The 15,656-nt window shown below is 31.0% G+C and overlaps 1 protein-coding gene across 1 annotated transcript; it reads left to right on the top strand.

The window, feature by feature from the left end:
* The first annotated feature begins 1,325 nt into the window (after positions 1-1,325).
* LOC101507214 (GDSL esterase/lipase At1g71250) lies at positions 1,326-4,186 on the top strand. Its single transcript, XM_004506308.3, has 5 exons — positions 1,326-1,681; positions 1,792-1,919; positions 2,750-2,992; positions 3,173-3,428; positions 3,870-4,186. The coding sequence occupies exons 1-5, from the start codon at positions 1,429-1,431 to the stop codon at positions 4,088-4,090; spliced, it is 1,101 nt and encodes a 366-aa protein (XP_004506365.1). The 5' UTR covers positions 1,326-1,428; the 3' UTR covers positions 4,091-4,186.
* Positions 4,187-15,656: the final 11,470 nt, after the last annotated feature.

Below are 15,656 nucleotides of genomic sequence, written 5' to 3'. Positions count from 1 at the left end.
TGTTGAATGAATCGCAATCAAAATGTGTTTTTGGTTGTGCAAGGGGAGGAAATGTTTTGCACTTATTTTTTATTGTAATGTAATGAAACAAGTTTGTTATGTGGTCTTATGTTTATTAGTGATATAAAATTAGTTGTAAGTTAGTTACTTTATTTAGGTGTTAGTTACAAGTTAGTTATCTTAGTTAGAAATTAATTGTTTTAATGTGAGTATATTATTATACCTACTATTGTAATCATATTTCTCATTTGATCAATATAAAAGTTATCTCTATTTTCCTCTATTTCATGACTTGATATGAAGATTTTGCATATTCTATTAACGTTGGCTGAAGTATCCTACTGCTCTGCATAATACTACAGTGGGGAACTTCCATTAGTTTGTAGGTCTTTGCGACAATGGCAGCGTGAAGGTGGAAAAGTTCAATGTCATTTGGTTTGCTTGCATTTGAGTGATTTGGTTAGAAAGGCAGAACATTATTCTTGTCAGAGAACTAATGTGTGTCTTTGCATAGGTGCTAGTTGTTTGAATTATTAGATGAGGGATGGACAATGTTTAAAACTGCTAATGTGCCTTAGCATAACTGCTAGCCATTTAGGTTGTCATGAGTTTTGGCTAAATGAAGTGAAATAAGGGTAGGTTGATGATGTGTTGGTTTTCTTGGGTCATGTTGGGTTTGTTTTACTCATTGAATTGGTGATTATTCGTTTGTAAATGTACATGACAAGCAATGTTGTAATAGCTGTTTTCATGCATTACTTGTGATTCGATGCAGTTTCCTAATATAATTATAATTTTTTTTGCGTCTTAAAAAAAACTCTCTAGTTTCTAAAGGAATAGGTTATACTACTTCGGAGTTTGATTAAGAAATAAATAAAGTCTTATTAAATATTGTTTCAATCAAGATTCGAAGATATGTTCTTCCGAACAAATCGTGTTGAATAAACCAAATGGCATACCGTATTCCATGCATTGATACTTTCCGCATTTTTTGTTTTCTTAATGCTTGAAGGCAATTAATATCCTTTAAGATTTCGCAAATTCTTTCCTTACAAAATTTGAGAAAAACACTTGTGGTTGCCTCCTTCACTATGAATTCACGGAACAATTGTGATGAAATAGTAACATCCATCAAAATTGATGAGACGACACGCCAAAACTCGTGTTACAACCAAAGAAAAAAAAGAAAAAGAAAACGGAAAAGTGTTAATAAAAATATCAAGAAAAAGCGTGAGTAAAGACAATGAAGTAAGTAAAATGATGAGGTCGGCTATGATTTTTGTACCTGTTTCTTAAAATGCACGCGTATTTTGTTAGTATAACGATGAAAACAAAATTCACCACCTTTATATATACGATTAAACTTTGTTCCATTTTCAACCTAAAACTTTGACATAAGATTTTGCTTCATTATTTTCCAGAATTAAAATGAAGGACATTAAGGGTTTATGTGAAAATATGGTGCTTCTAATTCTAATGTTGCTATGTTTTAATGGGGTGGTTGAAGTGAACTCACAAAGGGTTCCTGCTTTGTTTGTTTTTGGAGATTCAGTTGTTGATGTTGGTAACAACAACTTTCTAAGGACCTTGGCAAGATCAAACTTTTATCCATATGGTATTGATTACAGCAAGGGTAATACAGGGAGATTTTCAAATGGAAAATCCCTCATTGACTTCATTGGTAAATTATTTAATTACTCTTAGAATAATGACTTTGCATTTATATGGACATCAATTTTTTTTTTTTTTATTTCATGTTGCTATAATTTTTTTTTATTTTTAATTTTATAGGAGACATGCTTGGTGTTCCTTCTCCTCCACCTTTTTTAGACCCTTCTAGTGTTGGATCTAAAATACTTAATGGAGTCAATTATGCATCAGCTTCTAGTGGCATTCTTGATGACTCAGGGAGACACTATGTACTTTACATACTTGTTTCAATTATTCTTAACTTTTTATTTTACCATATTAGAGAGTTTCAACAATTATTATTTGGATATGCTGCTCAAAACTTAGGGATGTGGTTGTGTGGTATGAAAATCACATGGCAAACAATTCAGAATATCAGATTCACTTTGAAAGATTCACGTTTTAAATTATTATATTTATTTTTAATTTAATTTATTATGATCGAGATCGGACAATTCATGTTATGAATTTCAATTCAGAATGTCAAATCGAGATCGAGTCTCCTAGGGATGATTTGATTGTCTGAATTACTCGACTACACAACAAATATGAAATCTTTTGACGGTAGATGATCTAGATCCAAAAATTGAAAGTTTTAATTAGTCAGTCCTTGTGAATGCTATGACCAATGCACTCATAGCTAATTAGTTTCCCCTAAATTTCTAATTCTACTTCATCTGAAATAAAATACAAATCAATTAAGGTTGGTTCAATTGATAAGGAATTGACTCAAACCCACAAAGTCGCGTGTTTAACTCCCGCTGCCGATGTGAGAACCTCTTTAATAGGTGATCTGTAAATACCTCTGTCAGCGCTATTTGAGCCTTGAGCCTCTAAAACCGAACTCATCTAACCTTTTCATTTATATATATAAAAAAAAGATATAAGCAAAAAAATTTTCTAAAATGATGCATTTAATCTTAATTCTAAATATATCAATTTTTCAGCTACATTTTTTTTTATATTTTATTCGAGACAGAGAGAGTAACTCTCATAGATTAATTTTTTAATATTTACTTTATTGTTAATATGCCTTTTAAACTTCAATGATGTGGTGCAGGGTGAAAGGCATAGCTTGAACAGGCAAGTCCTGAACTTTGAGAGCACATTGAATCAATATAGAACAATGATGAATGCTACAACATTGAATCAATATTTAGCAAAGTCTCTAGCAATTGTGGTGACTGGAAGCAATGACTACATCAACAACTACCTCCTGCCTGGATTGTATGCCAGTAGTTTGAATTATTCTGCCCCACAATTTGGCAATCTTCTTGTCAACAGCTATATGCAGCAAATTCAGGTAATTACTCTGTCTAGGACTCATTAAAAACAATAACAGTTTTTAAATAAACGGGAACTAAATCTAAACAAAAAAATTTATCGAGAGTAAAATAAAAAACGCTATAATTTTAAACTATTTAATTATAAAGACCCTAAACATGTTGATAATGAAATAATTAAATTATATATTGTATTTCAGGCTCTATACAACTTAGGATTGAGGAAGTTCTTCTTAGCAGGAATTGGACCAATCGGTTGCATACCTAATCAAAGAGCAAGTCCTTTAGCACCACTAGGAAGGTGCTTTGATTTGTTAAATCAAATGGTTGGAACTTTCAATACAGGACTCCGATCAATGGTGGACCAGATGAACAAAGACCATCCAGATTCCATCTCTGTTTATGGAAACACTTATGGTATCTTTGGTGATATTATTAATAACCCCTCTGCCTACGGTAAGATATAATAGTAGTCGAGTAAACCACAATTATGAGTTGCGAAATTGTAAGTGTTGGTTAATTTGGGACTCTAGATTTATGAACTATCAAATTGTTCTCTCACGTTATTTAACATTAGTTAAAATATTTCTTCTGTGAAGTAGTGTTGTTAGAAATGTTGATGTGTCACAATAAGTGACACAGTAGTTTGTCTACATTGATGTCATGTCACATAGAACACTAAATGCAAGTTTATACTTTTTAAAAACTTAAATTGAGACTTATTAATTTTAGAGATTGAAAATAGTTGTTTACTCAATAACACTTGCAATTTTAGGATTGAAAATAGTTGTTTACTCAATAACAATACTAAAAGTTGAGACTTATTAATTTTGGAGATGTTGGATTTTGATTAAATAATAATAATATGGTGTTGGTTATGTTTTTGTTGTTTTGCAGAATTCAATGTTATAGACAGAGCTTGTTGTGGACTAGGAAGGAGTGGAGGACAAATATCATGCCTCCCATATCAATTACCATGTGCAAACAGAAACCAATATGTGTTCTGGGATGCTTTTCATCCAACACAATCTGCTGTTTATGTCTTTGCTTGGAGAGCTGTTAATGGCCCGGAAAATGACTGTCATCCGATTAATATCCAACAAATGGCTTCTATATAGTTGAATTATTATTATTGTTTCGTTTATGAAACAAAACTGTACCAAATAAAATTGGAGTGAAATATAATAATATTTGAATAATAGAATTCATAATAATCCACACCAATTAATTTTGCAATGTTATGCAAATATTTTATATATGCCCCTGTTTCTTCCTCATGACTGTACCTTAGAAAGGATAACTTAGGCAAAACAAAATATGTTCCAAGTAATCATTAGCATAATTCCACAGTCTACCCATCAACGTCAAATCATTGGATATAGTAGGATTCAATGTAATAAACAAATTGATATCCTTATCCTTCTTAGTAACATTTAGACTGGCTAGATTAACTTCTAAGTTGGACATGACATTGAACTAAGTTAGTTCCTAAAAAATTGACCATTAGTTAAACCTGTTATAACATCATCCATCACTACTTTTAACACAATTTTTTCTTCAAAGACAACATCCACTATTGGAAAATACGATTATTTTCGTACTTTTGCTCTAGTAATCAAAATTTCATCGTTTCATATTTTAATGGCTCTTGCTTCTATTTATAAACTTTATTATATTTTCAGATGGATGTAAAAACAATTTATTTTAATGGTAATTTTGAAGGAAAAAATTTTATAATTAAAAGGATGTGGAGTTTTTGGTCAAGAAAATAAAATTTACGAATTTCTTAAATCAATGTATGGTTTAAAACAAGCACCAAAATAGTGGCATGAAAAATTTAATAAAGTTTTTATTAGTGATGGATTTTCATGAATTGAAGTCGATAAATGTGTGTTCAATAAATCTATGAACAATCAACGTGTGATTATATGTTTATATGTTGATGACATCCTCATTTGTGATACTTATATTGATAATGTAATTACTAATTAGAATCTGAGTCTTTCTTGCTTCTAAATTTGCAATGAAAGGCATAGGTGAAGGAAGTCTAATTTTTGGAGTTAAAATCATACGTGAGAATGATGGTAAAATACTATCTCAAGAACAATATGTTGAGAAACTTATAATAGTAAGAATGATGGTATAATACTATCTCAAGAACAATAGTGAGTGCCCTTTATGATGCAACTCTCAATTAAAAAAGCATAAAGGTGATCATGTTGATCAAACTCAATATGACCAATTATTGGGAGCTTAATGCATTTGACGAATTTTTCTCGACATGATATTGCATTTGCAATAAGTAGATTGTGTAGACATATTTATAGTCGTGATCATTAAGAAGCACTTGCTAGAGTTATGAAACCTGCGAGATGAGACAAAATCCACTAATGAATTATGTATTTACAATCGGTGGAGGTGAGATCGCATGGAAATCAGTCAAACAATCCATAATTGATAGATCTATTATGGAACAGAAGTTCATAGCTATGGAATTGGCTAGTAGTGAGGTTGACTGGTTAAGAAGTCTCATAGCTAATATTCCTTTAGGAATAAAACCAACTCTAGTGGTGACATGACATTGTGATTCAATGGTAAAAATAGACATATTCAAATGGGTCATAATGTAGTAAAACCAATGTTAAAGCATAAAATAATATGGATCGAATATGTGAAATCATAAGTGAACATGGATGAACCACTAACAAAGCCCCTATAGGGTGGAAATTAATTAGTTACACATGGAGGGATTGAGACTTAAACTAATTGAAATTAAAAAGTGATGGAAACCAAACATTTGTGACTATTTATTGGAAATACCAAGTTACTTGTTAGTTCTGCAAGAACAAGTGACTATTTATAGTGTTATATTTTTGACGTCTTCGCATGATGATAAGACACATTTGCATGGTGAGACTCACATTAAATTGATCGCTAACGACAGTTTTGCATGATGTGCGTTAATTCTCACGACGAAATGGATTATTGAATGAAGTATTTATGAGCATATTGCACATCAAAATGGTTTTCGCATAGCGATACGAGGTTTACTACAACTAATACTTTATCTTTGTTTCGCATAGCGCGGCCAGTAATTCGCAAAATGAGTCATTGAATCTCAAGGATATTCACATTGTTACTCATCGCAGGACGAAGATGGTTAAAGTTGATTGACTCGATTTCCCTTAATTAGTTCAAAAGAAATACATATTCTAATTATTCTATTCATAACACATCAAAATTTTTACAGTCACAAATATTACACAAAATGAACTCAGGTTTTGACTAAAACTAACATGTGGTTTCAATAAGTGGTTTATAATTTATGTGAAGTGTAACAACTTGAGGAGTTAGACTTGGTCCTTTAGAACGAAGGATTCGTAGGTTTTGTGTTTCTACTTTATTTGCTCTTTCTCATCACTTTGTTTTACTCTTTTTGAAAACGTTTTCAAAATAAAAGACAATTCAACTCACCCTTTCTTGTGTTTCTCGTTCTACAATTGGCATCAGAGCTCGGTCTCAAAGCTGACTACTTAACCGTGTTTGAGAAAAGATCTTTATTATTATGACTAACTCTAGTGATGAAGTTAGAGGTGAAAATGTTAACAAGTCTCCTACATTTGATGGAGAAAAATTTGAGTACTAAAAAGAAAGGCTCATAAGTTTCTACATTTCACATAATCTTGAACTCTAGGACATAGTCAAAAATGGCTATGAGGTTCCAAAAGAAGATGTTGGTGTCGACATATCCATAAAGGATCTCAATGTTGATCAAAAGAAACAATTCAAGATGCATAATAAAGATAGGACATTTATGATTATTGATATCTCATTCAAAGAGTTCAAAAAATACAACAACAAAGAGTATCATAGCTCTTGTTCTCAATGACGAAGGAAATAAGCGTGTATAGGAAGCTAAGAAAAATCTACTTCTCAGGAAATATGAATTGTTCTAGATGAAAGAAAATGAAAACATTTTGAGAAAATGTTTTCTAGATTATAAACTCTGGTTTTCGGATTGAAGGTTCTCCAAAAGAGTTACACTACCTCTGACCACGTAAAAAAAATTCTAAGAAGTCTTCCCAGCAAATGAAAACCAAAAGTAACATAAATTCAAGAGACTAAAGATCTAAACAAATTGCCTTTTGAAGAGCTAACGAGTTCACTAAAATCCCATGAGATTGAACGGGTTGAAGATGAGCCTAAGAAGAAGCCAAAATCTTGAGCTGTGAAGTCCCAAAGAAATAAGGTTAGCTCCAAGGCCCTGCAAGCTACTGAAAACTCAAATGATGAAGAGTTTTCATTCATCTGAAGGAAAATTCATTGCATGTGGAATAATATGAAGAAATCCTTTACCAAAAGAGATTTCATGTAATCCCAAAATAGCAGTGAAATAAGTGAAAAATCAAACATGAAAAGAATCATCTGCTATAAATGCAAAGATCTAGGTCATTTCTAAGGTTGACCTACTTGATCCTAGTTGCGTATACTGTTTAAAGCAAGGTTGTTGGAACCAAGTTGGTTTTCCTCTTGTGATTTTGATGTTAACAAAGGTATTTTATGAGAACAATTTGTTTGAACTAATGGCTTCATATGGCTCAGAAAGCAACATACCTCTAAAGGATACGAAGAATGACTATGATGTTTGGGTCTGAAGAGTGCCTCAGATATCTAGATCGAACAATAGCTCTAAAACTGGATCTCAAGACTGAATTTGAAGCATGCCTATAAATCCCTTGTGTACCTCCGATGTGCACAAATTCAGCATGTCTCTGATGTTTTAAATGAAGCTATCATTAACTCTTAAGAGATTGTTCAAGCCATGCATTCACAGCTCACATTCCCCTAATAAAAAATTGCAACACATTCAAAATGCAACCTCTAACGTTGCACTGACTCTGATGATTCAACAATGTGATTCTCCCAAAGCCATCAATTCTAAGTCACACAATTCTGCCTCTGTCTTTTATTGTCCAAGAAACACAACATCTCACTCCAACAAGAAAGTCAATGGCTCTAGTGGAAATTCAACGACTTTGATTGAAAGAATTCATTCGAAAGAAAAGACTTAACCGAATTAGAATTTCTGAATATTCAAGAACAAGCCTGAATTCATTCGTGCTCCAATAAATCAAGAGTATGAAGGAAAATTCGCGTGAATAAGTTTTTGAAACACAATCTCAAATTATATTTGATTAATAATTAAAATTGAAGGAAATCTTTGACCAATGTGAAAAGAAGATATGGTCAAAATATTGTTCACAAGAAGATATGGTCAAAATATTGTTCGCAAGAAGATATGGTAAAAATATTGTTCACAAGAAGATATGCTTATAATTTGTTCACAAGAAGATATGCTCAAAACTTGCCTAGAATAAGGTATGCTCAGAATTTTAAGAAGATAAGCTCAGAATTTGTTCACAAGAAGATACACACAAAATTATTCACAATAAGAAACATTCATAATTATTCACAAGAAGATACACTCAATATTTGTTCACAAAAAATACATTCAGAATTTGTTCCAAAGAAATATATGATCCAGATTTTACAAGGACAAAAGTGAAACCCTGATCTATTCTATAAATAGATACTTAAGAATGAAGAAGAAATCATGAACTCACAAACTCATAAATCCATAGAATTCTGAAAAACTATTAAGAGCTCAAATTTTCAAAGTATTAAAGTTCAAAGGTTTAAGTTCTAGAGAAGCACTTGCTAAAAGAAATATTTTTTAAGTGTTTAAGTGTGAAAATTACATTGTAACAATCTACTTAGTAGAAGAAAAATACAACACGTTTCAAATTGGTGTAACCCAATCTAATGGTGGCTTTAATGTTCCTAAAGCAATATGTGATTTTCAGGATGTGTTGAGAAGACTTGACTTGTAGGGTCAAAGTGTAGTTTGCTTCAACAATCTGTGGTTTTTATGTTGTGTGGAGAAAACTTGACTTGTAAGGTCAAGGTGTTTGTTTGTCTCAAAACGTTTGAAGGTTTTAGATTGTTTTGAAAAGAATGACTTATAGGGCCAGGTACTGTGTAATTCAAGGATTTTAATTATTGGTTAAATCATTCTAAGTGAAAGGATTGGATGTAGTTACCAAGTTGGTGGTGAACTAGGATAAATCTACTTGTGTCACTTTACTTCTACACTATTTACTTTATTGTTGCCTCTAATTATTTAAGCCTGATTGATACTACCTCTATTTTAATTACAATCACCAACTTGAACCGGTTCTTGAATAAATAATAAATAAGAATCCAACTTAGACAAACACAATTCAACCCCTCATTCTCATGTTTGCACCTTCAATTGGCATCAAGTGCTCAATCTCAAAGTTGAGCACTTATAGTGTTTGAGGGAAGATCAAAGGATTCAACATGTCTTGATTCGATGAAGAAGCCTCACTTATGTTAGATGGAGAAAGATTTGACTACTAGAAGGAGAAACTCAAAAGCTTCTTTATCTCACAAGATCCTAAACTTTAGGACTTAGTTGAAGATGGCTACACTGCTCCAACAAATACTGGTGGCACTGAAATTCCAAGAATAGAGATGAATGCTAAACAAAAGAAGATGTATAAAATGCATCACCATTCTAGAACCTTCATGATAAATGCAATCATCTTGAAGGAGTTTGATAAATGCACTAACAGAGAAAAACCAAAAAGCATATATGACAATTTGGTTCTGACTTATGAAGGAAGCAAGCAAGTTCAAGAAGAAAATGCCAACCTCCTAGTCAAAATATATGAACTATTTCAGTTGGAAGAAAATGAAGACATTGAAACTGAAGGTGCAAACACGAGAATGGGGGTTGAATTGTGTTTGACAAAGTTGATAACTTTTTGCTAATTTGATGAAGGTTGGTTGATTTTTATGAATTACTTAGATAAGAAGCAATCAGATTTAGAAGCAACAAGTAGCGAAAGCATAAATAATTTGACATATAGCTTTATCCTGGTCACCACTTACTTGACTACATACAGTCCCTTCATTCAAAAGACTTTAATCCACTAATACAAATACCTTGAATTACAAAGCATCTGACCCTCAAAGCCAGTTTTCCCAAACAAACTGACAACCCCAGACTTTTGAATTTTAAATGTTGATCAAATGTTCTTCAAATCTTCATTAAATGTTGATCAAACATTCTTCAAATCTTCATTAAATGTTGATCAAATATTCTTCAAATCTTCCTTAAATGTTTATTAAATATTCTTTAAATCTTCATTAAACGCTGATAAAATATTCTTCAAATCTTCATTAAATATTGATCAAATATTCTTCAAATCTTAACCATATCTTCTTTTCAACTTGGTCAAAGATTTTCTTCAATTATAAATATGAATCAAATCTTATTTTAGATTTTCTTCAATTATAAATATGAATCAAATCTTATTTTAGATTTTTCATCAATTATAAATTTGAATTAAATCTTATTTTAGATTTTCTTCAATTATAAGTTTGAATCAAATCTTATTTTAGATTTTCATCAATTATAATTTGGAATACAATCTTATTTTAGATTTTCTTCAATTACATGAATCTTCTTTCACACTCTTTGAAGTCAAATATATTGTTTTCATAAAATACTTTTGTTAACATCAAAACTCAAAATGTAAAACCAACTTGTTTCCAACATAAACAATGTTTTCAGCAAAGTATCTGAATACTTTTAAATTGGAAGAATTGATTAGCTCCTTGAGATCACAATAAATTGAGCTTGTAAAGGATGAGCATAAGCAGAAGACTTTGGCTTTGAAATCTAGGCAGAAGAAGGCTCTGAAGGTAACATCAGAATTAAAGGATAATGATTCAGATGACCAGAATATGGGCTCAAAGGATGAAGAGTTGCCTTTCGTATCCAAAACAAATCAGAGGATGTGGCACAATAGAAAGCAGCTGTTCCCTTAAAGAAATTCCAAGCAGTCCAGTAGATGAATGGATGGCAAGTTTGACAAGAAAAACATCATTTGTTATGGTTGCAATGAACATGAGGAAGTCAACTCTGAATGTCCAAATAGGGAAAAAGGAAAACATTAGAGGAAAGACTTCACCCAAGAAGAAGGTTTTGATGACGACATAAGATGATTCTGATGAATCCTATGATGATGAAGAACAAGCAGATTTGGCTTTAGTGGCTCATACTAACTATGACTCTAAATCAAACACTAATCATAATTCTAACTCTCATTTTGACTATGGAAGTGATTCAACAAATGAAGAAATGAAGGTAGTTTTTGACTTAACCTGATTTGAATTAATTACAGCCATAAATGATTTCTTAGATAAAAACCACAATTTCTATCTAAGAAAAGTTAATGCAAACATCGCTGCAGAAATTAATGTTTTAAAAAATAAAAGTGTTGAGCTTAAAACATAAAATACAACTCTAAAAGATACTCATGTCTCAAAACCTTCAAAAAAGGTCATATGTAATTCTGATAAATATGAATTAGCATTCTAAGACTTTCTAGCTAACAATATAGAAAGAAGCAATATGCTTCTATGACTTATGGAGTTAGTAGAAATGGTAAAAGAGGTCTAGAATACCAAGAAACAGTAACTAAGTATGAATTTATCAAACCTGGTGTTTTATGTATTTTTTGCTCAAAGAAAGGTCATTCCAAAATATCTTGTCCCCAGTTAAACACAAGGAAAAACAAGAAACCTTTCAAGACTAACAAACCAAGACCCAACCAAATTTGGGTACTGAAGAACAAAATTATCTATGTTGTTGATGAAGGTGAAAACACGAGAAGGTGGCATTGAATTGTGTTTTACAAAGTTGATAATTTTTTGCTAATTTAATAAAGGTTGGTTGGATTTTATGAATTATTTAGATAAAAAGCAATCGGGTTCAAAGGCAGCAAACAATGAAAGCATAAATAATTGGACATAGATTTATTATGGTTCACCACCAACTTGGCTATATCTAGTCCTCTCATCCAGAAGGTTTTAATCCACAAATTCAAATATTTTGAATTACAAAACACATAACCCTCCAAGCAAGTCTTCCCAAACAGCCTAACAACCCCAAACTTATAAGGAACTAACCACCTTGACCCTACAAGCCAAGCCTTCTCCTAACAACCTGACACCTCCATATTGAAGAAGGAACTAAACCACTATCGGGTTGGATAAAAAAGTTGTAACTTGAGTAGTTTCTTCTAACAAAGTTGATAATAATAATAATAATAATAATAATAATAATAATAATAATAATAATAATAATAATAATAATAATAATAATAATAATAATAATAATAATAATAATAATAATAATAATAATAATAATAATAATAATAATAATAATAATAATAATAATAATAATAATAATAATAATAATAATAATAATAATAATAATAATAATAATAATAATAATAATAATAATAATAATAATAATAATAATAATAATAATAATAATAATAACTCTCACAGTCTAAAAAAAAAACACTTAGAGAATATTTCTAACTTGAACAAGTGTTTCTCTCTTTAAGCCTTAAGATGAATTTGAAATTTTGAACTTATGAGTTCTTCTACTCTTTTTCTGATTTTCGATTATCTTCTTCTTCATCCTTGCGTATCTATTTATAGATAAAATTAGAGCTTAAATTTAGTCCCTGTTTAATTTTGAATTGTATCTTCATTCCTAGCTTGGTTGAACGATCTTATTTAAAAATAATTCTGAATAATATGGTTTTGGATAATATATTCTTTAGCCAATTCTTTATTTATGAATCCAATATCAACAGTTTTTCTTGATTGATTTTGTTTGTATTTTCTTCATATTGAGTTTGTAAATTCTTCAGATTGATTCTATTTGTATTTTGTTCAAATTGAGTTTCTAAAATTTTCAAATTGATATTGTTCATATTATGTTGTAGATAAATCTTGATCAAATCTTATTCAAATCTTGACCATATCTTCATTTCAACTTGCTTAATAATTTTTTCCAATTATAAATCTGAATTAAATCTTATTTTAGTCTTTTCTTCAAAAGCACAAATCGTTTTTCATACTCTGTGAAGTCAAATGTATTGTTCTCATCAAATAATTTTGTTATCATCAAAACTTTAAGTACAAAGTCAATAGTACTATTGGTTCCAATAGTAGATGATTTCAGCAGCCAAGTTGAAACACTAGTCATCGTACCTTGATAGTGGATGCTCGCGAAATATAACACGACATAGTTGGTACTGGCACTTTTCCATCCATTAAAGATGTTTTGTTTGTTAAAGGTCTCATACATAATTTATTAAGCATTAGTCTATTAACTAAAAAAACTATGATATTATATTTAATCAAAAATCATGGAAAGCAATTTGTCAAAGCGATGGATCTGTACTCTTTACAAGTCATGCGAAAAATAACCTATATAAGATAAATTTGTATTGCTTAGAGAAACAAGATGTTAGGTGTCTCATGTCAATAAAATAAAAAAAATAATAATTTGGCACAAAAGGTTAGGTAATGCAAGCCTAAGAATAATCTCAAAATTGAGTAAACATTAACTTGTTAGCGGTCTACATAAGCTTAGCTACAAAACTGAAATTATGTGTGAAACTTGTCAAAAGGAAAAACAAACTAAGAACTCCTTTACCCCTTAAAACTTAGTCTCTACCACCAAACCCCTTGAGCTCTTGCATATAGGTCTCTTTTGGCTAGTGAAAACAACCTAAGAAAATGGAAATAAAAATGGTTTTGTAATAGTATATGATTACACTAGTTAGATTTGAGTAAAATTCTTAGGACTATAACAATTAAAAGTGATTATGGAGGAGAATTTGAAACCAAGTTATCTGAAAGTTTTTTGTAATGAGAGTGGAAGTTCACACAACTTCTTCTCTCCTAGAACACCACAGCAAAATGGAGTTGTAGAAAAAAAGAATATATCCCTTCAAGAAATGGAAAAAACCATTTTAAATGAGATGGATGTTGCAAAACATTTTTAGGCAGGACAATTAATATTGGATGATATATTCATAATAGAACTTTAATTAGGCCAATATTGAATAAATCACCATATGAAGTTTGAAAGAGTAAAAAGCCTAATATCTCTTACTTTAAGCAATTTGGTTGTAATTGTTATATGTTAAACACTAAAGAAAACCTTGGCAAGTTTGATCCTCACTCACAAAAGTGTACATTCCTTGGTTACTCTAAAAGATTCAAAGCTTATAGAAAGTTCAATATGGAAACTCAAATTGTGGAGGAGTCAATACATGTTAAATTTTACGACAGACGACCTTAAAAAGTCAAAGCAATTTGAGGATAATGCAGGTGTACTAGAACAAGATAAAGCAGATGCGAACAAACCAAAATAATCTAAAAAATTAGAGGATGCAAGTAAATCAGAGGAAGATGAAAACATCATAATATGAATGTGACCAAGTAAGAAGTAGTTAAAATAACTCATAAGTCATAATTAGGTGGAAGTACAAGTCATCTCATCTTGAAAGTATGAATAGTGGAAATTATAATGTTCCTCTGAAGACTAAACCATCACCAAAGGACACAACCTTGTTTGGTCTACTATCATCAATTGAACCTATCTCTGTTGATGAAACACTGAAAGATGATGGACGGATCCTTGCAATGCAAGAAGATTGGAATGAATTTAAAAGGAATGATATTTGGGATCTAGTGCCCAAACCAAAGAAAAACATTATTGGAACCAATAGGGTTTTTTGAAACTAGTTAAATGAAAAGGGAGATAGTCACCTTGACCCTATAAGGCCAGGCTGGATGCACAAGGTTATAGTCAACAAGAAGGTATTGATTACAATGAGACATTTTCTCCAATGGCCATGTTAGAGGCAATTAGAGTCATACTCCCATTTTCTGCTTATAATAACATTACATTATTTCAAATGGATGTTAAAAGTGTATTCCTAAATGGATATATAAGTGAAGAAGTCGATGTTAAGCAACCCCTGGGTTTTAAAAGATTTGAATTTCCTGACTTTGTGTTTAAACTCAGGAAATGTTGCTTGAATTTCAAATGAGCATGATGAGAGAACTAAAGTTCTTCTCAGGGATACAAATTCAGCAAAGTTAGAAGGGCATAAACATTCATCAAACCAAGTATACAAAAAAGCTTCTCAAGAAGTTTAAGATAATTGATTGCAAATCTATGGCTACATCAATGCACCCTACTTGCTCACTGGAAAAATATGAATCAGGCCAAAAGGTCTACTTGAAAAAATATAGAGGAATGATTTGATCACTTTTGTACCTTACTGCTTTCAGACCTGATATTTTATTTAGTGTGTGTGTGTAAGTGCACGCAAGATTTCAGGCCAATCTAAAGGAACCTTAGTTAATTAATGTTTAAAGGATCCTTAGATATATAAACGGTACTTCCAACATTGATTTGTTCTATATGATGTTGACTGTGTTGGAGACAAACATGAAAGAAAAAACACTAGTGGAAATTGCACAGTTCTTGGTGAAAACTTAATCTCTTGGTCAAATAAAAGACAAAGAACAATTGCAATGTAAACAGCAAAGGCGGAGTACATTTCATCAACTAGTTGCAGCTCTCAACTGCTATGAATAAAACACCAATTGGAATATTAAAAAATCCTTAATAGTAACATTCCCAGAATCTACGATAATACTTCTGCTATTTTCCAAACAAAAAACCCAATATTGCTTTCTAAGGCTAAACACATAGAA

The sequence above is a fragment of the Cicer arietinum genome, chromosome 6 (genome assembly GCF_000331145.2).
Source record: "Cicer arietinum cultivar CDC Frontier isolate Library 1 chromosome 6, Cicar.CDCFrontier_v2.0, whole genome shotgun sequence".
Taxonomy (NCBI): Eukaryota; Viridiplantae; Streptophyta; class Magnoliopsida; order Fabales; family Fabaceae; genus Cicer; species Cicer arietinum.
The sequence above is the reverse complement of the archived record's forward strand: the minus strand, read 5'-3'. Positions and strand labels throughout refer to the sequence as shown.